This window comes from Hydractinia symbiolongicarpus, chromosome 3 (genome assembly GCF_029227915.1).
Source record: "Hydractinia symbiolongicarpus strain clone_291-10 chromosome 3, HSymV2.1, whole genome shotgun sequence".
Classification (NCBI taxonomy): Eukaryota; Metazoa; Cnidaria; class Hydrozoa; order Anthoathecata; family Hydractiniidae; genus Hydractinia; species Hydractinia symbiolongicarpus.
In genome coordinates this window covers 16,280,087-16,304,956 of record NC_079877.1, presented here as the reverse complement: position 1 = coordinate 16,304,956, position 24,870 = coordinate 16,280,087, and the positions used below count along the sequence as shown (strand labels likewise).

General features: G+C 34.1%; 1 protein-coding gene across 1 annotated transcript; it reads right to left on the bottom strand.

Annotated features, from left to right (window-relative positions):
- Positions 1–10,051: 10,051 nt before the first annotated feature.
- LOC130636878 (uncharacterized) lies at positions 10,052–16,926 on the bottom strand. Its single transcript, XM_057446727.1, has 4 exons — positions 16,759–16,926; positions 13,838–16,673; positions 11,203–12,242; positions 10,052–11,161 (listed from the first exon to the last, which is right to left on the bottom strand). Exons 1-4 carry the CDS (start codon positions 16,924–16,926, stop codon positions 10,052–10,054), a joined length of 5,154 nt encoding a protein of 1,717 aa, XP_057302710.1.
- Positions 16,927–24,870: the final 7,944 nt, after the last annotated feature.

Sequence of the window (24,870 nt, the reverse complement as noted above, 5' to 3'; positions counted from 1 at the left end):
CTTTAGCAAAAAAATTGCTGATGCGTAAACTTGACTATTAATTCCCACTGGAACGTAATCTCATAGTAAATGTTGTGGCGAAGGTAGTATTTTAGAAGGTTGGTGCATAGACTGGTAAATTTTGCGAACTATAACATGAAGTAAACCACCACCGTCACTTTTTTAAAAATTGAATCTTTTCAGTCTTCTTTTCAGACAAGCACATACTTACATTTGTGTTATCTTCTGAATGACATCAATGACCAGAAGTAAATAATTCTTTTGCAACATAACATCAAGATAATCTTAACCTCAATTTTGTGGCTATCAGAGACAAGAAAGATAAGCTTGAGAGATCCATTAGCTCAGATGCATTACATTTCCAGTGTTTGCGAAAAATAGATATTTTTAAATACATAAAATATACATGAAATAAATTTTATAATATAATTGAGCCACAAAGACTTTTTATCTATATAATGTTATAATTACAACCAATTACAGCCGCAGCTTAATGGTTTTTACTCCCACGGGAGCCAGTGAATGTTAACATAGCCCTGGGTTAACCCAAGTCATGTGAGGGAAATTAGGGAGATGGCACACTGGGTGGGTGGTTGAATGTTGCAGGGAGTTGACTGGAAAGCACGAAACCTGATTGGGTCTATGTAGCTTATAATGAGCATTAAATACTCAGGGTATATATCCCTTGATATTTGTGAGGTTATAGCCATATGCACATTTATCTATCCATCTATCTCATCACATTTGATTGTAAGTTACTAATATATAACCATTGAAGTCAAGAATCAAGATTGTATTATGGCTAAAAGCCACATATTTCAACAGAAACAAAACGTTAGTTCCTCTTAATTCTTCGCTCAGAGGTTTTCATGCAAATTTGTCAAGCTTTACACAAATTTTGGGCATTTTATATACATTTTAGAAATTTTTAAAGCCACTGAGACAAAGGTGTTAATAAGCCACAAAGGCCTGCATTTATAAGAATGAAACAGAGAACTAGTCAGTGGCTCATGGATTAATTCAACGAGGGTGCCGACTCACTGGAAACGCTGAAAAAACCACAGCTGTCGGACAACTTTGGGCGTTTTTAAAAAAACTTTAAAAACTTTTTTAAACATTTATTACCATGTATAATTTATTCTTGTAATGTCTAGCAGTGATAGTGGAAGAGTTCTGAAAAGAACTGTTTTTTATATCATTTATTCGATAAATAGCTGTAATAAAATTCCACAAATAATAAACTGCGAGTACAACGACAAAATAGCACCTTCCTTCTTCACGACAAAACTTAAATAGGAACAGGTATTACAATATAGATTTTGTAGCTCAAATGGGAGCTGTAAGCACTATAAAACCAACTCTGTAGTCCCTCCTGGAAACGATTTTTGGGGTATATCCTTTAAATTTAGCAAGGCTAACCACATAAAATATAAGTCACTAGCTACTACTTTCATGCGTAGATGACAAGGGCGCAGATTTGCCAAAGTTTATCTTAGAATATTACAGGAACTCTTAGTAAGCCACAAAAACAGTGCTTGTGTCAACATTACTGCGTCTATCAACAAGAACTGCGTAAGCTTAACATGTCTCTCCTAGTGACATTGTTAATTTATTGGTTAATACACCTTTACGATAATTCGGGAAAACTAACACTTCATCGCAGCTTATTTTGCTATCAGAGGAAGTAAACATCACACTTTTATAAGGAGAAAACACGTTCTTTCAAGATAACTTTTCTTGCCGCGTTTTGATTTTAATTGGAAGTACACATAACTTGTATCTTATTATTATTACTTTACTAAAAATTCTGAAAAAATTGATACAAAGGAAGTTAAAAAACAGGAGAAAACACGCTTTCGTCTCTAACAAACTCTTATAAAAACATGTTTTTTATCTTCTTTCTTCCGATATTGTAAAACAATGGAGAGCCGTAGGAACGCATGCACAATTGGATTATCTAAAAAGGTGTATTAGCAGCAAAGACATCACGCCTTGCATCTTGAAAGTTCCAACTTTAACAAATAAAAATGGCAGATATATATACACTGTGATGGTGTCATGCTTGTTCATTGCTAAAAGTTTGTAGAAACATTTTGTGTTCTCAAAAAGCCTTTAGCTATATATTTGATACAATTTTTTTAATAAATATATATATATATATAGTTAATAAAGTCACACTATTCTATATATACAGAATTATAGACAGTTTGAGGGTCTAGAGGAGAGGCTGCAGAGAGCAGAGACATATAAATGGGCTTTTTGTTTTTTTGTCTGTCGTCTGTCTGTCTGTCTGCATGTGTGTAGCTAGCTATAGCTAATGGTATAAAAATTTCTCATTTACTCATACACTAGGTGATATTCATTGAAAATAAAATAAAGAAAAAACAGGGAACCTTCTTTGTTCTTGCAGCTTCTAGTGCAATGCAATACAGGTTTTCCTTTCATGTTAGCTGCACTTCTTCATTTTATTTCAAAACAGAAAACCCATTTTTCTTCCCTCTTTCACTTTATAACTGTAGCAACAATACGCAGACTAATATCCCTCGGATTATAAAATACGGCCCTAACGGGACCTAGGAAAATGAAAAGCCGGAGACCAAAGCAAAATATTTTGACCCTCAATAGGTAAAGAATCATTTTTTATATAAAAACAACAAAAAGGGGAGGGGGTAAGTGCCTCATTACTCATAAGTTAGTTTAAACATTCATTGGCACTTAAAATCTTGGCACATCTCCTGTAGAAGTTAATAAAAAGCGGAACCGGTAAATTATCAGAGCTTCCGCAAAAAACAGCACGCTGGAGAAGTTGGCTGAAAGTGTCTATGAGCCGCAGTAACTGAGGCAGAAGTTTAATCGGTGTGAAATTACCTGATCAAAAAAAAAAAAAAAACGAGAAATAGTAATATAAGAACAATTTAGTCCATAAGGACTAAATTTAGTCACTCCCGGCCCCCATTTTTTTGTCCTATTGACACGTTTGCTATTTATCCAATCAAACAGTGAGGCTTATTATAGAAGGAGATGTTGTCAAAAAAACATTCAATTATCTACAGGTGGAAAGACTAGGTACGCTAACTTTTGAATTTAAAAACATTTAAGCGTTTAATAAAACAATTTTGAAAAATGTGTCTGCTAAAAAAAACACGAAAAAAAATAAGCCCAAATTTGGTCACTTTTCTACTATTATCATTACTAGATAGTCCAGCTTATTCTTCCACCATATATTTTTAATTGGATGCTTATGTTAACTGATTTCAACAAGACGTAAACCGATTGCGACGCCTTCCTGCTATACATCCGCCATGACAGTTAGCCATGTCGTGATATCAGAATCTAAATCTAAGCTTGCTCTCATTTGCTCGCAACTGAAACACAAAGATAATTATTACACCCAATTTTGATAGAAGAATGATGCTGCTTCGGAATAAACTTAACAGGACCTTAAAGAAGATAAATTCTCTATTATTTTCCATTCTACTGTATTTCTTTGTGTTTCGACAAAAAATCTGTCACTATGGATCCTCCTTATCTGAAAGAATCTCTGACACAAAAAAACGAGAAGACAAGATCATTTTAATAGTTTTAATCAATACGACACATATATTAATTTTTATAAATAAGATGAATTAAGTTTTGTTATAAAATTTTTATTCTCGTTCCCAGAGACAAAGTAGTTTATCTTATGGAGTGTTTTTCTTTGAGTGAAAATGGTGATACTGATTGGGATCTAATTATATTGAGAAGCCTGGAATAATTGTGAGTTGGTACAATTGAGATGAGGACACTTGTTATAGCTAATGAAGGAAGGAGAGTCAACCAGACATATAAACAAACTGAAAGAAGATACGTCATTACAATGACAATGCTTTTTTTTCAATCTTTCGGTTTCCTCTCTAATTCAATGCTTCCTCGTCCTACGACAAAACACTTACGAATGAACTGACGAGTAAATTTAATTTGCTCAGCAGTGCGATTGTTGTATTATCCTCATCAAATTAAATAACTTGAACAAAAATAGATAAAAGAAGAAACACTAGATGTGCGGGCTTTGTTTTCTGAGTCACAAAAAAATTTATTTTTTTTTGTGGTTTTTGTTCCGCTATTCGCTTACTTTTTCTGTTACCTTGCATAAACAGGCCAGCCTAGTTAATAAAAACTCACAACTATCTCCAAGATGGTGACAAAAACAGATTGAAAAAACCCAGGACGACAACAAAAATATTACAATGGTCGTGAACGTGAAATTAAGCAAACAGTTTTAATTATAACAAGAAAACCTGTCGGTTTGAACACACAATCCAATCTTAATAAATCGATTAAAACATGGTTATTAAAATCTGCCGATGCAAGAAAAATAACCTGTACAGGTATATAAAATATTTTTTATTTTAGGGTATACTTGACTGCACTATAAACAAATACAACATTTATGAATACTTATTTTTCCCATTTACAACATTTTTATATAAAGTTCAAGAAATTGTGTTAATGAACGGACATGATTAACCAAGAATAATTTGTGTCTTTTCTAAGCTTTCTTGCAATTATTCCTTGGTCTGCTAACATTCGAGTTAATATGCGAGATAATAATTCTGCATTTCTTTGTAATGCGCCGACTTATTGTATAAACATTTGCATAGCGAGTAATGTAGTCAATTGAATAAACTGAGCTCTCTATGCGCAGGTGAAATTAAAGTTTGCTTTACAGATGGAAGAACCGATTTTACATGTTCTTCTAGTAAATTACAGGAAATACTTCCGGATGATTTGTCAATTGGTGCAAATAACAATGACTTCATATCATTTTTATTTTCCAAAAAGTTTAACATAACTCAGACATGACTCTATGTCAGATATTTTTTTAGCAGATTAAAGTGTGACTTTCTTGTGATCTCTGTTAGTTTATACATGTATTTTCATATTTATTTGTTAAAGTTTGTATATTTTTATACACATAATATTTTAAAGTTTTTTTGTTTCTCATCTTGTTTTTTTACAAATTGTTACAGTTAAAAGATTTATGTTATATTTATTTGTATAACATTGTGTATATTTATTTAAACATAAGTTTGTTTATTTGCAGGGTGTTTAGTAAACACTGAATAATTCATCTTGGCTTTAAACAAAAAATATATAGTTTTCATAACTTTATACTTAAAACTAACAAATTGCAAGTTTAAATTTGTAGTAAAAAATTAAAGACCTTTTTTAGCAGCAATGTATATAGAGATAAAGCTACCGTTATTTTGCTTTTTCTAAGATTTATGTAGATATTTGCCAAAATGCATTAAGAATATTACACCATTGTCTCTTTTTTGTCTGCTCTTAATTGTAATTTTTTGACAATATTCTTTTAATTAACCTCAACAGCAAGTAGTTTAAGGTCCTTTAAGAAATCAAACTCAATGCGTTTTTAAAGAGCCTTGATCTTCACATTCTTTTATTTAAACATGGGAAACCTCAAAACCCTAGTTCTCATACATACTTTTAAAAATCGAAAACCTCGATGTTGACCAGCTTTATAAAAATTTTCTTTACCGCCTCGGCTAGTTTTTTATGTAATCTCGCACATAAATTGACTTCACGTAAACTATTCACCAATGTGTTTATTTTTTTATTCCGAGACGAAGAAAGGCTAAACACACACATTCATGCGGATTGTGTGAATAATTTTTCTTAACTACCTTATTCCATAAAATTAACGAGTCAAGAAATTAACGCGGTTCAATGAAATTATTTTGAAAAAGGCATTTAATTAACGCGGTTGAGCAAAAAAAAACTTGTCTGGCAGGATAGCCAAACAGATCACAAGTTAAATCGGAAAAATAAATCCGTTCTATTTTTAATGACAGACACATGTTGTCCGCTTTGGGCATTACCTGCCAACACAGTTTCCTATGCCCATGCTTACCCGTTCCTTACTCAATTCCTATTCTTTATGCGTGTTGTCTCCGAGATTAAGGGTTATTCATTGCTTCGAAATAAATGATTTAGTAGCTATTGATGGAAGGATATCACAACCAAACTAACATCACCTTAAAATTGCCGTTCTTTTTCCTTCAATATTTAGTTTGAAAATTATTTTGAGTTTTTAATGTTTGGAGATGTAAACGTAGGTGACTTGAGGAGAAAAAAGGCGAAGAAGACTGATATTTGGACTATATCGCTTTCAGACTGATCACTACAGGTTGGTGTTAATAATGACATCCATTATGCATCAACGTATTATTCGCTACCAATTTCCATAGACAAGAAAATGTTCCAGATTATTGAATCGTAGTTGATGATCACTTTAGATCTATTTATTGTTTAGTTAGATCTTAATAAGCTTTTGAAATAACATGACATTGGAAGAAACTCAATCAAGAAAATGCATAAATAATTTAATACCGGAATGGTGTGCATTACAAAGTGATCTACATACTTTACAAAGCCTCTGTACTATAACGTTTTACGCTCACTCCATTTTCCTTATCTTCTTGTCTCAATATGACATTGCCCCTTTCTAACTTTTTTTCGTTTTTACGACTTTGAAACTAACTTGAAAGATTGGTACCATTGCGTGCTATTGGAGGTTTTAAAGCACAATTGAAAGAACCTATTGTTCCAGCTTAGCGTCCCGAGCGTGAGTAACCCTATATATTAATAACAAACACGTGTATCACTTGTGTATACTGTTGTTGTAATTGTGCCGGCTTCCGGTTTCCTAGAACAGGTTTACCGCGTCAATTATTTTTAGGGAAGTTAATGAGACTTATCTTGTTTTTTTCGTCTGTATACGACATCCGTTTCCCGGTTGTTAAATGGTTTTTCATAAATAAAAATTTTTTTACAAAGAATTAACTCACTTCTGCAATAAAAACGTCATCTATTTCAGGATTTATTGCGGAAGAATAACTTGCGGAATTATTTAGTGCGGGATGTATTGTTTACACACTAGCCTTGATTTCGCTAAACTTTGTTACTCATTTGGCCAAATTAGTTGGTAAATTTTATCCTGTGATTTAATGCATTTGAACATTTTTTCCGCAGTTTTGTTTATATTGGTAGAGATGTCAAAACTGAATAATTTTTTTCACAACTCGCAAAATATTCTGCTCCAACCCTGACAACTCAAATCTTTAGTGAGTCAAATTGAATTTTCATTCTTTCTCAAAAGATTCGAGTTATCGAATATTTCGACATCTCGAATTACGTTATCTTGGTCACTTTGAGGTTTGATTACATTCTTTTTTATAAGAGTATGGTTTATACGAAAAGCAGGCTGGGATTTCAGGTTGTGTATTGGTATTCTTATCAAAACAAAATTCTAACGAGAGACTTCTATTCCGTAAAAGATAATTTCCAAATCAAAATCTTAGCACGTTTTCATCACACATGGATCTTTATCTCCAACCTCTCGTCTCCGTGGCCCCTTTTCGCTTTCCTTATAATGGGGCTGTTCCCAATATGAAAAAGCGAAACGGGGTCCTGCGGTCGAGGAAGCTCTATCTCCTATTTTATTGGACAATGAAAACTATCAAAGTGGGTTTTCAACCTCGTCCCCAGGGCTTTCTTCTCCCTTTGACAATCTCCATTCTGACAAATTTTTTTTAATTATCTGAGATTTTTAGAAAAATAAAAAACCTGGGGGCGAGATTGTTTGAAAGATCAAATTGGAGTGATGAGCGTGGCTGCCTATACTTCTATAATTACACATATTTTATAAGAACATCTTTTTTTAAACACGAACCTCAGCGTGTAGAATTTATATAATCTGACTATACTGGATTGGGTGCAATGATCATACAACAGGCGGATTTTAACAGCTGCGAAGCCCAAATAATAATTCTATAAAAACGTTCTTGAAATATTCAAAAATTTAGCGGATTACGACTTCTAGCTTCGTGAAACTTGCTCGCTGCGAGAACTAAATTTCAAAATAAAAAAGCCAAGTTATGGAAATTAACGAGACAAGACGATAAAGAAAAACACGCGGACAACATTTTGTTGAGGGAGAACCTTTTATTTTTTCTCAGTCTCATTTTGGTAATTATATGCACAGTTTCCAAATCTCTTCTGTCTATTCCAAACATACTTTAAACAGAACGGAGTAAGGCCAACAAAATCAATGATCTATGAAGAATACCAATTCGTCCCAAGGGCTCTTTTACATCTAGTCGTCCCGTCAGATTATTATAGGCATAGAAGAGCCTTGGACACAAGGTTGTGAGAATGCATATATATATATACGTAATTATTAAAACATAACAAGAAAAATTCTTGCAGTTTTGTTGTTATATGTTTTGAAATAGTAAAAAAAAATGTGTGCTACAGCCTATTATAACGCCGTCCTAGATAGATCAGTCACCCAGTCAAGAAAAATGTTTGACAATTTATCTCTAAATCTGCAAATCCAAAGTTTCCTTCGTTAACTTCCGTAAAAACTCCAAATATTATCCTCCGAAAGACCAGCATAAACAAATGGGTTATTTAGTAGATCGCAGGAAGCAGAGATATATATTTTATAGTATCTCTTTGCAGCAAACCAACCTCGATTCCAGCGCCTATTGTTATTCCTTGTATATCTGACGGCAGATAGCACAATATGCACAGCGCCACTGGTAGACAAAAAGCCCTGGGGAGGTGGTTGTGCAGCAAGTTTAGCTTACATTTTTTCAAAAATATTGCAGACGAGCGCTATAATCGTATGAGATGTTTCGAACATTGTTTCCTGGGACGGAACGTTAAAATCAAACTCAATAGATAAATCATCGCCTCATTATCTCTTCAAGTACAGAGAAACAAACGAGCTCATAACTCCCACTTTGCTATTTCTGTATTTTAAAACGGATAATAAATTAGCCTCTGACCTAAGTATACAAATAAGATTTGGCTTCCGTATAGGTATTCTTATTGACTCATAACTGACATATACTAAATGTGGTTATAGTGCAGGTGTTGGGTTATGATACTTATTATTGTTGTTTTCTTTAGAAATTAAGAATCCTGAAAATCCGATCCCTATTCCCGTGCACTGCACAGGTATAGTGGAACACGTAGTAGCAATAGTATCTGAGCTTCCAGAAGGCTGAATTAAGTCGCACACATCATACATTAGATAGATTGAACAACTTCATGACAAAACTTGTCCCAGAGGGGACCCAGTCCAGTCTTACTTTTAGTCCTAATGTTCCAGATGGAACACTGGTTAGCAAACCAGATACCCAAGAAGATCGAATATCAATAGATGGCAATTTTTTTTGTCGATGGATCAACTGATGTATAAATGCAAGAGATACAGAATATGTACTCAGCGTCAGTTCCCATGTTCCTGAGAGCTTCGTCTGCTTCGGTGGAGAAATCCAATGTACAATCCAATTGATACAAAAAGTTCACTAAACGACCTCAAGCAGGCATTTCACTTAGCGGGTAAGACCTCGCAAATGCTGAACCAGGCTAGGCGCGACCTGATCAGACCATCATCGCCTAAGGAGTACATAGGCTTATGGCAACAGCAGTCGAAGAGGACTCTGAATGGCTTTTTGGTACCTCAGTATGTAAAAGGTTCTAGAAGCTAAAAGAAAAGCTAGAAAAAAAGAAGAACCAGTTAAAATCTCTCCTTAAAAAAGGTTACAAAAGAGGGTCAACTGCCACAACGGGCACACTAACATTTCAAGAAACGATGCAGAAAAAGCAACAACAACAACTTCCCAAAATACACCAATAGGAAACACTTATTCTAGAGATAAGAGATAATGAGGCCCTCAAAATGTTCTCAAAATCAAAATTAATTAATTTAAAATCCTGTTCTCTCGAGTATTATCGTGATCAATGGAAAGTGTTTTATCCACAATTATAATCAGAGGACTGTATAATAAGAATACGAGGTTTCGGGGGTATCAACCAAAGAGAACAACCTCGTTCAACAAGAAGTAAAATCTAATTAAGCTCTTCAAAAATATAAACAGAAAAATATATACAAAAGTGAGCGCACGTGTAAAGGTCACGTGTTCAAGTCACATGGTCAATTCAACATTCCCCCAGTTGACGGAGGTCAAAACTTGTCATCTCAAATGTTTACAATCTCAAGATCCTTTTCATCAACAAATGTTATCTTTGATTCAGCTAACTGATCGTTTTGTGTAACTGATTGTTCATCAATAAATTGTATTGCTGGTTCTGTTGATTCATCGTTTGGAATAATACACTGTTCAAACGGTATCAATTTATTGATCGGTCGCCGTAAATTTGATCGTCTGTCTTGATCAGTTTTGCATTGTACTATCGCTGCACGTATTTTTCCATCTTTTCCCTTCAACGTTTCTTTTATTCGACCAATTCGCCATTGTGATCGTGGCATTCTATCATCAGCAACAACAACTACGTCGTCAACGTTTGGAATTAAACATTTATTGAAACGACTATTCTTCAATTTGTGGAATTCTCGTAATTCTGTGACGTATTCGTCACGCCATCTATTCCAAAAGTGTGTCAGTAATCGGTTTACGTTTTCTTTCCGTTTGACACTCATATCAGCCGAGAGATCTTCAGGTATTAAGTTGTTCTCATCTGCTTTCGTGTTTAATTTTCTTCCATACATAAGATGATTAGGTGTTAATGGTTCTTCATTAAGTTCTTCATATATGTACGTTAATGGTCTGTTATTTAGTATAAATTCAATTTCAGTTAGTATCGTTAAAAGTTCGTTATACTTCAGGCGACTATTGCCCAGAACTTTCTTCAGTGGTCTTTTGACTGATTTGACCAAACGTTCGAAAAATCCGCCTTGCCAAGGGGCAGACTCAATATTAAATTTCCAATTAATATTTTTACTAGCAGCAAAGTTTTGTACGTCTTCGCTAATAAAACATTTACCATTGTCAGATAAAATGAAGTTCGGTGCTCCTTTTCGAGCAATAAATCGTTTCAGAACTTCTATACATTCAGGTCCAGAAGAATTCGAAGCTAAGTCTAAATGAATAGCTCTAGTACTCGCACACGTTATAAGAACTATCCAAGCTTTATACATATCTGGTTCTTCGTTAAAAACATTTTTTACAAATAAAGGACCAGCATAGTCGATGCCAACTACTTCAAATGACATGTTATCTTGTAATCTACTCTTCGGTAATGATGGAGGATCTGGGTACGGATATGGTTTGTTCTCGTACCTTCGGCACTTTTGACATGTACGAATAAAATTTCTAACAACATTTCTACCAGATGGAATCCAAAATTCTCTTCTAAGTTCTGTGAGGTTATTTTTGTGCCATAATGCTTCACAGATTCATGCACATGTCGAATGATTAATTTTGTTAGATAAGAGTCTGGTACTAACAGAATAGGATACCTGGAGTTATATGGTACAGGAGCATTTCCTAACCGACCCCTGCACCTCAGCAAAAAATCTGTGTCTTCAAATAAATCCAGGTTCTTTTCCCAATGTTTAAATTTCTTGTGTCTTTTTACATCTTCTTGAGCATCTTTGATGATTACCAATCTTGCATGACCAATTTCTTCGGCTGATAGCCTCTTATAATTAAAATTTTTTCTATCTTCTTTCTTCTTTTTTACATTACTTATAAATCTCATCACATAAGCTGTGACGTGTACTAATTTATCAAAACTACTGTATTTTTTTATATCAATTATGTTACGAATACCCGGTATAATTGGGAAATTCTTGTTTACACTATCCGAGACATTTTCATTGGCAGTAGAAACATCACATACAGTATCATACACTTCATCAGACACAGGAGTAGTAGAAGACATAACATTATCACAAACATTCTCAGACACAGTATCAGTAGAAATAATAGATAGATTTTCAGACACAGTAATATTTTTTAGTTCATTATTTAATGTTTGAACTTTTTCTTCTTTTCTAACTTCTTCTTTTGTCATGTCATCACTAATAAACTTATCACCAGGTTTAAGGTGTGGCCAGTGGGTTTCAAGTAAAGTTACAAACGTGGGTCCACTGAACCACAAAGAATTTAATTCAGAGGGGGAGCAACCCCTAGATACTATATCTGCAGGGTTGTCTTTCGATGGTACTAAACACCATTTGCCAGATGCAGTCAGTTTTCTAATTTCCTCTAAGCGGTTTTGAACAAAGGTTTTATAATCTTTGTTATCGTTTTTAATCCATGAATATGCAATAGTTGAATCAGTCCAATAGAAAATATTGTCAATATTATACACATTCAATAATTCCTTTTTTAAAACGTCCATTAATCTAGCTAGCACCAAAGTGCCTAAAAGTTCAATTCGTGGTATAGTGGTATTTGTTAATGGTTTAATTCTTGATTTTGAACTCAAAAGTGCAGTTTTAACTTTACCAGACTTGTAAGTAAATCGAATGTATACACAACATCCATAAGCAAATTTAGAGCCATCAGAAAATCCATGTAATTGAATTTCCGCGCCCGAAGGCGTAGGAAATTCTTTAAAACCGTCGTTTTTTCTTTCGGAGCATTTTTTGAGAAAAAATCGACCCTGGGGTTTCAGGTTGGTCCGTCACAGATGTAAACTTCGTACCTAAGCTCCTTAACTACTGGGAAGTCTAGTATTGACGCTTCAGGCCAAAATTGGTATTTGTTTTCGACAAAATTTGGCACAGTTAACAAAAGTAGTATGCTGAACATAATGGTGACATAATAATTTTGATTTTTGTCACCTAAATGTCATTTTAGGCCAAAATTGGTCCAAAAATTAGAACTACTTTATTTTCAACAAAATTTGGAACAGTTAACAAATAAAGTATGCTGAACATGATAGTGACATCAAAATTTTGATTTCTTCTTACCTAAATGTCATTTCAGGCCAAAATTGGTCCAAAAATTAAAACTACTTTATTTTTAACAAAATTTGGCATAGTAAACAAATAAAGTATGCTGAACATGATGGTGACATCAAAATTTTGATTTCTTGTTACCTAAATGTCATTTTAGGCCAAAATTGGTCCAAAAATTAAAACTACTTCATTTTTGACAAATTTTGGCACAATTAACAAAAAAAAGTATGCTGAACATGATGGTGACATCAAAATTTTGATTTCTTCTTATCTAAATGTCATTTCAGGCCAAAATTGGTCCAAAAATTAAAACTACTTTATTTTTAACAAAATTTGGCACAGTAAACAAATAAAGTATGCTAAACATGATGGTGACATCAAAATTTTGATTTCTTGTTACCTAAATGTCATTTTAGGCCAAAATTGGTCCAAAAATTAATACTACTTTATTTTTGACAAATTTTGGCACAATTAACAAAAAAAGTATGGTGAACATGATGGTGACATCAAAATTTTGGTTTTTTGCCACCTTAAATGTCATTTTAGGCCAAAATTGGTCCAAAAATTAAAACTACTTCATTTTCAACAAAATTTGGCAAAGTTAACAAAAAAAGTATGCTGAACATAACGGTGACATCAAAATTTTGATTTTTTGTCAACTAATGCCGTTTAAGACCATCAACGTTTCAATCGCAAGACTTTCAACCATGAATGATAGGCTGTAATTTTTGTTAGCAATTTCTTTTAAAATGTGAGTTTATTATGACACGTTTCGTTTTGTTTGCGTTTGTTGTAAGATATAATGTCACTGATGGGCTTTATCTTCAGAGGTTCATGCACCAAACCCCTTCGAATGTTTGGCACAATAACACAACGAATTAGCAGGTTTTCATCAAATATTTTGGTAGCGCGCGGAAATTCTTAAAGCCCCCAGGGCTTCTTGTTCAATGTTTTCAAATTGATCATTTTCATCTTTATAAGCATAAAGTCTGTCAATATTTAAAGTTTCAGTGTCAAAGCTAGTACAAATTTCATTCCATCTTTGTAAAAATTCACCTTCTAAAGGTTGATCCCAGTCAAATTTTGCAACACACAAATCTTGGAACAATACTTTAATTGTCACAACAATAGGGTTAATTATCCCTAGTGGATCATAGATACTAGCTAAAAAATGCATGATATTTCGCTTCGTAGTAGGCAATTTTATGTTCTTCAGCATGTCAGAAAAATTGAAATTAATTTCGTCAGAGAGTTTGTTCCATTCAAGTCCCAAAACTTTAATAGTGGGTTGAAATTTGATTTCAGTTTCATCCTGAGTACTATTGACGATGTTCTCAAGCATTTTGGAGTTAGAGTTAAACTTTCTCAAATTAAACCCTCCTTCACTGAGCCTCTCCTGACACTTCGTGTAAAAACACAAAGCATCAGAATCATTAACGCCACCCGCAGTCAAATCATCAACATGCAGAGATTCAAGTAACTTCTGCACAAATTGCGGATCACATTCAACATAACCGTGTAAATGAAAAATCAAAGTTGCAGACAGAAGAAATGGAGAACAAGTGGCTCCAAAGACTACTCGGCAGAATCTATAATCAGCTAGCGCGTTATTTTCAAACTTTTGATCATCAAAATTATTCACATCGTCGTACCAGATAAATCGGAGTAAATTACGATCTTCAGGTGATACCGATATTTGATGGAAGGCTTTTTCAATGTCACCAGTTATTGCGATATTATACGCTCTAAATCGTAACAACACTCCAAACAATGAAGTGTTCAGTGATGGACCGGTATATAAACATTCATTTAGCGATCGACTATCTTTATGCTTTGCGCTAGCATCGAAGACTATACGTACTTTCGTTGTATTTCTGTTAGGTTTAATAACAGCTCTGTGGGGGAGATAATGGGTTTCCCCAACACCAGGGCTTTCTGTCGTCTTTTCAATGATACCGCTGTCCAATTGTTCTTTAAATATATCGTCGTATGTTTTCAATAATTCGGTATTGTTTTTTAATTTATTAAACTGTGATCGGAGGCGGTCTTTAGCTAGTGAATAGTTATCCTCAATGAACATTTTATCACCTTTCACTGGTAGCCTCACTTCGTAATGATGATCTTTAAATTTTATTTCATCCGTGAATTTGTCGTAAATACTAGGTTCTTCGGAGGAAATCCCTAAACTTTCCAAGTTGAAAAATTTATTCACGTTTTCATTCAGAATCTCATAATCTGATTGAGTTTCTTTCATAATTAATAACGAATGAGTACAAGCCATATTTGCTGTAACAGGAGTGGTAGAGACAGTAGAAACTGGACCACTTAAGATAAATCCAAGTTTTGATCCCATGGCAACAGGACCTCCGCTAGAACTTCGTAAAACAGTTTTCGTGAAAAAATTCCAGTAATAATCGGCTCCAATTAATATGTCGACGTGTAGATCGTCGCTAAAATTCTGATCAGCTAATTGTAAGCCTTGCAAATGTTCATAATTTTCAACAGCAAAATTGATAGTTTGTCCGGAAACAGGTTTGCAAATATCGTTCACAAAGGTAGAAACATTAATGCTCTCATTCGATATTGTGCTTTTAATTTCAAATTTGACAAGATCAAGTTTTTTCGTAGAGTGTTCACCTCCAAAGACTTTAATACTCAGTTCTTTTTTTGAAACAGTTTTTAAATTCAACCTTTTTCTCGCTTGCGGTGTGATGTACGACAATTGCAAACCGCTGTCAAATAAAATGCGTAATTTCGCAGAAAAATTTCCATCGCATGATGTAACTGTAGCCATAGCAGTTTGCAGCAAAACATTATTTCGATCAGAAGCTATGTTTATATTAGCAGGTGTAACGTTCGAGGAAGAATTTTCACTTTCTGCATCTTTATTTTCGGTTTCATTTTTCTTAGGACTACGACTAGGAGGAGGATTTGGATTATGTTTCTTTTCGCATAAGGCTACGTGATGTTTTCCTTTGCAGTGAAAACAACGAAAACTTGCTTTGCATTCACGACTCATGTGTCCTTTTCTTAAACATAAAAAACAGCGTCCATTTTTCAAAACAATTTCTTTCCTGGTTTCTAATTTTGTTACAGTTCTGCATTCATGTGATTTATGCTCACCAGAACAAAAGGAACAGAATAACTTTCGGGTACCAGTTCGCGCAGCTTGTGCATTCAAAGAACTTCCACTGCTGGGGAACTCCCGCTGCTCATCTTCTTCTAATTTTATATTCGAAAGTTTTTCACGTGCCATAATTTCTTTTCTTAAAAATTTTAACACAGCTTCAGCGTCCCAAATATCTTCATCAAATTTTCTACTTATCATTAATTTGATATCATTCGGTAATTTTGACAAAACAACAGGAATAAGCATAGGTCCATAGTTTTCTGCTTTAAAACCCAGGGCTTTCAAACTTCTCACTTGAGATTCGATTAGGTCGTAAAGTTTTCGCATAGATTTAATATCTCTCGAACTTTTTACATTTTCAAGAGTCAAAAGTTTGTTCATATGAGCTGACACAGTGATTTGTGGATCACCAAATCGTTCTTTTAAAAGATCTCGCGCAATTTCATAGTTTTCGTTACATAACGATAAACCGCTGATTGTTTGTTCTGCCGAGCCCGACAAAAGATTTGTCAAATACCTCAATTTTTCGACAGAAGAAAGAGATTCATTCTTATGTATCGCACACTCAAAAGATTCGTCAAAGGACTTCCATTGCAAAGGATCACCGTTAAACTTTTTCAGCTCAAGTTTCGGAAGTTTAATTCGATCCCTCACGCTGGAGTTTCCAGACCCATCAGAAGAAGTAACAGAAACATTACCTTCAATTTCAAACACATGCTTGTCAAGAAACTTTTTCAATGTTGTTAACTCTTTCGCAGCATACTGCTCAAATTCCAAGTGTGACATCTTCATTAGCTATATTCTCTGGCTCAATTAAGTCATTAATTTCATTTTGAATAGTTGTTACGTTCAATAATTTAGCTTCCAGTAAATCATAACTGGATAAGAGTACCGCACCATGATCTTTCAAAGCAAACCTTTCATAAATAGGTTTCACAGTTTCATTAACAATTTTCTTAAAAACACCAACATAAGCACCACGACTTCTTCTCTTTTTACTGATATCTTCAGTCATGTTTGTATATAATTTCAAAAGTAACTAAATTGTAAGTGTTGTAAATTCAAAAAATGTTCTAATGTTTATGTGTATAATTTCAAAAATTCTATATGAGTAAATATTCAGCAACTGTCGATTAAATAAACCAACGATCAATAATTATATCCAACAATAGATCCGGCTCGGTGGACCAATGTTTTATCCACAATTATAATCAGAGGACTGTATAATAAGAATACGAGGTTTCGGGAGTATCAACCAAAGAGAACAACCTCGTTCAACAAGAAGTAAAATCTAATTAAGCTCTTCAAAAATATAAACAGAAAAATATATACAAAAGTGAGCGCACGTGTAAAGGTCACGTGTTCAAGTCACATGGTCAATTCAACAGAAAGGCATAGTCACGGACATTGAGAGCCTTCAGACAATCTCAGGCATGCACATCCCAGTAAACGAGATACTTCAAACCCGGTACTATAAATACCCTCTGGATATCAAAGGGCAGTATTCATCGATGAAGAAATCAAAAGCCACTTGGGAATGGCGTGATAACGTTAAGCAGTCAAGAAATAGGTGACTTTATCTCATTCATATTTGTTACAGAGAAATTAGATGGTAAATCAGATGGTGAATTAAGGCTAATCCTAAATCTCAAAAAACTCAACGTACACATCGAAAAAAGAAAGTTTATGATGCAAACCTTAACTTCTATTTACTGTTTAATCCAAAAAGGTATGTATCTTACAAAACTGGATATAAAGGGTGCATACTATAGCATATCAATACACAACAAAAATAGAAGCTCCTAAATTCAAGTACAGAGATAAGGTTTATATGCTTGTACCTTGTACTCCCTTCTGGCTATACAGAAAGTCCCCGAAAATTCACCAAGATTATGAAACCACCATTATCTAAACTAAGAAAAGAACAAACTTTATTGATGACTTGATCACAATGAACGTCAGTAAACAATCCTACTACAATAATACACAAAACCGTGATGTTGTTGAATTCGCTGAGATTTACAATATATTCAGATAAATCCGAGTTTAAACCAAAACAAGTTTTAGAGTTCCTTGTGTTTGTCATTGACACAGTGACTGTCAGTGATACCACAGCCACTCTCACCCTGAAAAAGAAGGAAAACAAAATCACCCTGTGTAATGGAGTAACACAGAAGGAGACGAGTTCTTATAGAGCTTCCACATGGTAGACTACTATAAAGCTACTAAAAGACTAAAAGCTGAGTCTTTAAAAAAAGAGTGCTGGCAACTTTAATAAGCAGATAACACTTCAACCGCCATGAATGTCCTGGTGGAAGAATAACCTATGCGGTAGCATAGCCCTGATAGTTTGAGGCAACCAAAATGTCGTAATATCGACAGATGCCTTAACAAAAGGTTGGGAGCGTCAATGAAAGATTCTCACACAGAAGGTGAGTTTTCAGCCAGGGAGGAAGAAAAGCACATCAAAATATTAAAACTAATGGCAGCGTCCTTTGGATTACAGGCTACCCACACCACAAACACTAATATGTTGCTAAAAATGGAGTACCAGTAGCCTGTATAAAAACAATGGGTAGCGTAAAGTTTAGCCCAATGGATAAGGTTACACAAAGCATTTTGGAATGGGCGATAAGCAAAAAGAATTGGATAATAGCTACGCATCTTCCTCATATTCTTAACATTAAAGCAGAAAGTCACAACAACAGAAAAGAAGAACACAATGGATGTTAAACAGATTAAAAATTCTTCATTCACTGAAGACCTGGACTTTCAACAAAAGCAGAATCAACAAACAATTATTTGCCTTCTGCTCCTATCGGCCAGATCCAGACTGCATCGGATTAAACTGGTTTACTGAGAATTGCTTTTTCACCCTTTGCCTGCCTTCCTCAGGTCGTCCAAAAGATTGGTAATGATCGGGGAAATGACTTCATTTCGCACCTGGCTAAGTGGATCCGACACATGACGTACAGCTTATGATAATACCGCGTCTTGTCTCTAACGACACAAAAAAGTCCAACACATACCTACTGAATTACTTCGACAAAAAATCCGACATTCTGACAACACAACCATATTTCCCTGGTCGTTCCAGGTAAATATGCTTACCAAAACATTACAAGTTGCTTATATGCAAAGATCTAGGAAAAAAAACTTCTGAAAAGTTTATGGGCAAATATTTACCTGGGTTAAATTGTAGGACCCCCGTACCCTTACAGTGCATGATATTACAAGATATGCAACAAACAAATCAGAAATTGTAGTTCTATCAGATGTTATCCTGGTCATTGTTTAGTTTTTACACAACTGCTTGTGAATCCAAAATAGGTGGCTTTAAAATCTCATTTGAATACTTGGGATCAAATGTTGAATTATTATTTCAAAAATTAGACAAATGCAATAAAGTTTAATTAAAATACTAATTTAGCTCTAATTAAGTATTCAAGTGCGCACTACCGCTCCACAACACCTTCAGCACTATATTCACTATTTTGAACTTCACAATATCTCTTTCAACCAGAAAATTAACGGAAGCCGAATCTCTCTTGAATACTTAGATCACCTTGATGATCAAAGCTAAATTATTTATTACATTTGCCAATTTTGAAAGATATACCTAAGTACATACTTAGGCGGCGCATATCCAAAAAAAAAATATTAAATAACTGTTTGTATTTTTGCTTTTTGAGATTTATCAACTGTGTATTCTTCGATAACAATTTTAATGTAACTGTAAAATGAATTGCATAAAGTTTAGAGGTAAAAGAGGGTGAAAGTTGAAAGCGAACATTTGAGAAAGCTGTTTCTATGGGAGTAACACGCACTCCGAACATTTGGAAATTGACTAATTGATGCTCATAGTGAACTTGGGATTTAGGTTGTTCGATTAGAAATAATTAGGGCGGCTGATGTCAGCACACCCTAATGTCCCGCCTTTTTTGGGTCGTGGAGCGGATTGTTCCATAATGAAAATATAGTAAAAACTGAAGCTAGCTCAATTTCGGCTTGGCCTGCACCCCTACTTGCGCAAAACCTTTGCAGCATACTGGAGAAATAGCCGAAAATCGGCCCTGTGCTAAAATACAATATTGCAGATTCCAGTTTAACAAAAATACATGCTAACATTTTCTTGGAAGGAAAGAAACAGATAATTATTACAAATTCCACGCAACTTAAAAATTAAAGCCTTTCTTTGTCTACATCTTGCGTTCGTTCTGCTACGATCAGTGGGACTCACAATATTTTTATTCTCCTTTCAGTAAAAAAGATTTGTCGAACGTGGTTATTGCTTCTTTGTCGTTTTTTCCATGGCTTCGATTTTTCTTTTCAAAAATGATAACAAAATATTGTTTCCACTGAGCCTAAATTTTGACTGAGCCCATCTTGGGTTTGACCAGTGACCTAATTTTTAAAATAGAATTATTGGGTTATTGTTTCAGCTGGATGGAATAAACGACAAAGCATTGTGTTCAAAGTTGCTGGAAAGTTATTTTTTTAAAAGGTCTTGTTGGATTAATTTTCTATTTTCAAAATCTTGCTGTAATCTTGCTGCAAGCAAATTATTAATTTTAGTTGAAGTGTTTTTCCTGTGTGACGAGGGCCCTCGAAAAACAGCTAGTAGAAATGTAAGGGATATATTTTCATCGGAAATTAAGAAGAGTACAAAGCCTTCTCAGTCAGATCCACTTTAAATCTCTCCACTATCACAAATCGTCCAATGAAGCTAGTCCAACAAGCGCTATCCCTGAACGATAGTTTTCATTAGACTGGAAACTTGGCTTTGATCCAACATGCCACAAAAGAGCTTCAGCGCATTGGCTATAATAGTTTTTCATAATGAGTTGACCGAAAAAGGTTTCTTGGTAGATGTTGCTAATGAGTTTCGTCCTTCAAAAAGAACTAAGAAAAAATATTTTGCAGTAAATCTGTTGAAGAAGTAAAATATCATTGTGCATATTATACCAAATGGCTTCCAGTAGATAGGTTATAAATTTATTATTCAAAAATAAACTGTGACGCGTCGGGTTGATTCTAATTTCGCGGTATCTTCTAAATATACCCCCCCCCCCCCCTCACTTTTAAAACCGTTGCTTGGGCCTTGTAAGGTTGGCAATGGATTTTCGTATTTTCTTTGCAGCTCATCGTATTTCATAGCACTTTTATTTCCAACTGCAAAATATACAACGCCCGGATATTGTGGACCTAAGAAATATGTTGTTGTGTTTTTGTGGAAAAAATTTTTACGAAGGGTTTTTCTATGTCACATTTACAATAACACTGTTCAACAAAAAAATATAACGTTACAATAACGCGCTAGAATCTTTATTTTTGTCTTTTATTCTTTCTTCTTTTTCCCGTCAAATCTTAAAAGCTTATAAGATTTGTGTTCTCCCTATCAGCAAATAGCCATTGACATTTGAGAACAGTAATCTTAAACTTTTAAAACAATCTCTTGATTACAGCAACTGCCACATCTTCTAGATTTCGAAACGCAATGGAAATCGATTTCTGCTTGACAGCAGAAACTCTTACGCGTTTTGCGGTATAGCGGAAAATACTAAATATTTTCATTGGGGGTGTCATATGTCTTATCTGTATAATCTTCGTCTTTTATACTTGTTCGTTTCATTCTTGTTTATTATTATTATTATTTGATTGAGCTCTCCCTTTTAACAAAACAGAGGGCGCTTATTTAAAAGGGTGGATTTTTATTATTATTTTGCATTAAGAGTAGATATAAAGAAGATATGTTTATTTATTGACAGTGCATTGTTATTGACTTATGATCGCGCATGCGTATCGTAGAGTTATTATGTCTACCATGTGAAAATTACCTACACTCTCTAAGTCGTGTTTATCCTTTACAATTTCATTGCATTGGTGAACAATGACTATGGTAATTTCACTTACTTCACAAAATTATTAAGACACAATTGCCCCCTTACCCCTGCCATTCGGCTTTTATGGCAATGTTGCTTGTAATAGAGTTGAAAATATAGTCACCCCTTTTCACCAATAAGTTACGGTTCCACAATTCTAAAACTTGTAAATAATCACTTTTTTTCTAGTTTAACATGCTAATAAATTACCTCTCTCGGTTAAGCAAACAATATTAAATATATATACTGTATCACAAAAAAACAGACTCTATTTGAGCTTGCATTGTAAATACTTTATTCATCATAACTAATAAAAAATGAGCTTTTGATGCTTGTTTTACAGAAGAAAAACTAAACAGGCTGGCAAAATTGTGGAACCCTCCTGTTTGTGCAGCAAGGTCAATAATAATATGCGTATTTTATTTAAACTGATAGCCGGATTGCTATCTTGGCCGAGGACACCAGAAAAAGGAATGACAGGGGGATATATCATGGACGAAAAACTAAAAATATCTGCGATGGTTAACCCTTGTTTCATGGGTTGAAGGCTAGTCCAATGGAACGCCCTTTTAGACATGGTCTGCAGAAAATATCTACAAATCTGAGCACTGTGATACGGTGTTGTATATATTCCCTAGATCTTTTGCGCAAATCGACAGGCAAAATAAACATGCGATAAGCCGTAGACCAACCAGCCTATTACAAACTATAATTTTCAGTAAAGGCATCTTACTTTTGATCTTGAAATTAAAATCTAGTTTTTGCATGCAGATTAATTTACAACATACATAAGTGAAAAAATGCTACTAGCCTAACAATTTTTTTAACCATAACTTAACCAGTCAGGGAGAACTGATAATTAGTCTGTAAAGGATATTCAGTCATTACAAGATAATTATACAATACATAAAGTAAACCTAGCTGCTTGTGCGGATAATTATATGGTAGATATCTTATTTGCTTAAACTTCCACACTTTCCTTCGATATCAATCTTCCGATAGTCATCTACATAGTTCCATAGCATGTTATGCTACAATAAAAAGCAAAAAAAATCAAGAAACGACTGCGCATGAGAGATATTCATTTTCAAACTGATACATACCGGCTAATTAACCGTATAAATACCGACTTTGCTGGACTGCATGGCCTCAGCTTTATCGTAACAAGTATGACGACTGCTACTATATAATTAGCCGTATATATAGTGTATAATTACATAGTGTATGTATAATTATGAATGCCTTTGAGACAACGACGCTAACTTTCAGGAAATACATTGATGTTTTTGAATTTTATTAGCATGATGTAGAAGTATAGAAAACATAAAAAGTATTTACAAGACAAAAAGAATCAAAAAGAGATCTTTTTAAACTTGAGCTATGCAATTTTTAAAATGTTAACATCAATTTCAAAAACCGCGTCCGAGATACGCATATCTTCACTTAAACCCTAGAAGATCAGGATTTTATGCGAGCTTTCAGCCGAAACTAGAAAGCTGTGTGTTTCCACAGCTAAAAAACGAGTTACCAATGTTTACAAAATTCTGTAACGTACGCGCAGGTGCCGAAACAGCAGAAACATACAAGAAAATGTTTCAAGGAAGGAATTTTTACGAATACAAAATGACTGATGTTTCTTGGCTTTTCTTTTCTCTCTTTTCAAGATTGTTGTTAGAATTTCAGGGTAAGTTTCTTTGTTTAGTCGGATTCCTTGATCACGGCGAGATCTGTTGTTTGCGTTGTTTCTACCTCAACGCAAATTTGCTGCGTCACAAAGAAACTTTTATATTGAATTGACCTCACACAAAAAAAAACTTAGGTTATCATATTGGGCGGGAAAAGTTATGTGCGCATTATCCAGGTCTAGGGGTATGTAATTTGTCAGAATTATGTGTTTAAACAAACGGCAAGCGGACGAAAAAAATACCTATGAGTCGGACCCAGGCTGCGTTCGGGTCATTCTTTTACGCGGTCTTCGTGATTTGGTAGGGTGTTGTACATGTTCACAAACAAGTGGCTTGTTGTAACAAATATGTAGCTGATTGTTGCAAAACTGTTAAACTTCTGCAAACTGAACTTACTGTTTTTTCTTGGTAAACTTATAATTAAGTGTTCACCCTTGGGTCGCATTATGATTTTAATTAGTTTAAGTATAATAAAGTATAATGCGTTTTGTCAAAATCAAAATTTTGACAACTTTTTGTGGATTTATTTTTCTCTCTCAATGTTACGCCGTACTATAGGCTTCATGGAAGGTATAAAGATGCATCATCAAACGATGACTAAAGCTTATTTGTCAATTAAAATAGAAGTAAAAACTATGTGCTCTTTAAATGTAACACAAGTTCAGCAATAATGTTTAGCTAGCTTATCTTTCTCACATTGTTTTTTAAATATATTTTCGTGAAGTCTTTGAAAACAGACAGCAAGTAATAGTGTTTATCAAGTAAATTATAAGGTCAGGTAAGTATACTGTTATTAACAAATATGTGTTTTTTACATAGCTTTTTTATTAATGATCTTTTCCGGTACAAAAAATGCTATGTTCATCAAGTCTAAAGATGCGTAGCACACATGGTGAAAATGGGTTATGGTGCATTATAACTTACCTGAGTAATATATTTTGATTTGAAATTAAGTAGCTAGCTATATAAAACTTTGCAGAGTTTGAATAGGCAGGTTGTAATCTGCAATTTACGTACTCATCCTACAAAGAAAATGTTTAATTTCAACTCCAGTTTTGCATCAATCATTTTATCACCTAATTCTATAATGAACTGTCATAGCAAAATAATAATTAACAACAAGGTATGAATGACAAGTGGCCTACAGTGCTCCCAGACAACAGCTATATACAAAAACCTATTTTTTCTACATCAGCAAATATTTGCGAACTGACTTTCTAATTCTAATTTCTAATTCGAACCTTGCTTTGTTTATAAAAGTTTGATTGTGCAAAAAAAAATTTATACTATTAAAAGTCAGCATAAAACATATCGCATAACAATGGGTACATGAGTTATTTCATAATAACTGTTATGTTAGTTGCATGCATGCTTCCTTTATAACAATTCCTG

Excerpts from the sequence above, each read along its gene's own strand:
- LOC130636878 (XM_057446727.1), bottom strand. The coding sequence starts at position 16,926 with ATGACTGAAGATATCAGTAAAAAGAGAAGAAGTCGTGGTGCTTATGTT. Across the intron at positions 16,674-16,758 it reads TGGAAGCTAAATTATTGAAC|TATGCTGCGAAAGAGTTAAC; the intron begins GTAACAACTATT and ends GAATTTGAGCAG. Across the intron at positions 12,243-13,837 it reads CTGGGATCAACCTTTAGAAG|GCACTTTGGTGCTAGCTAGA; the intron begins GTGAATTTTTAC and ends TTGAACTTTTAG.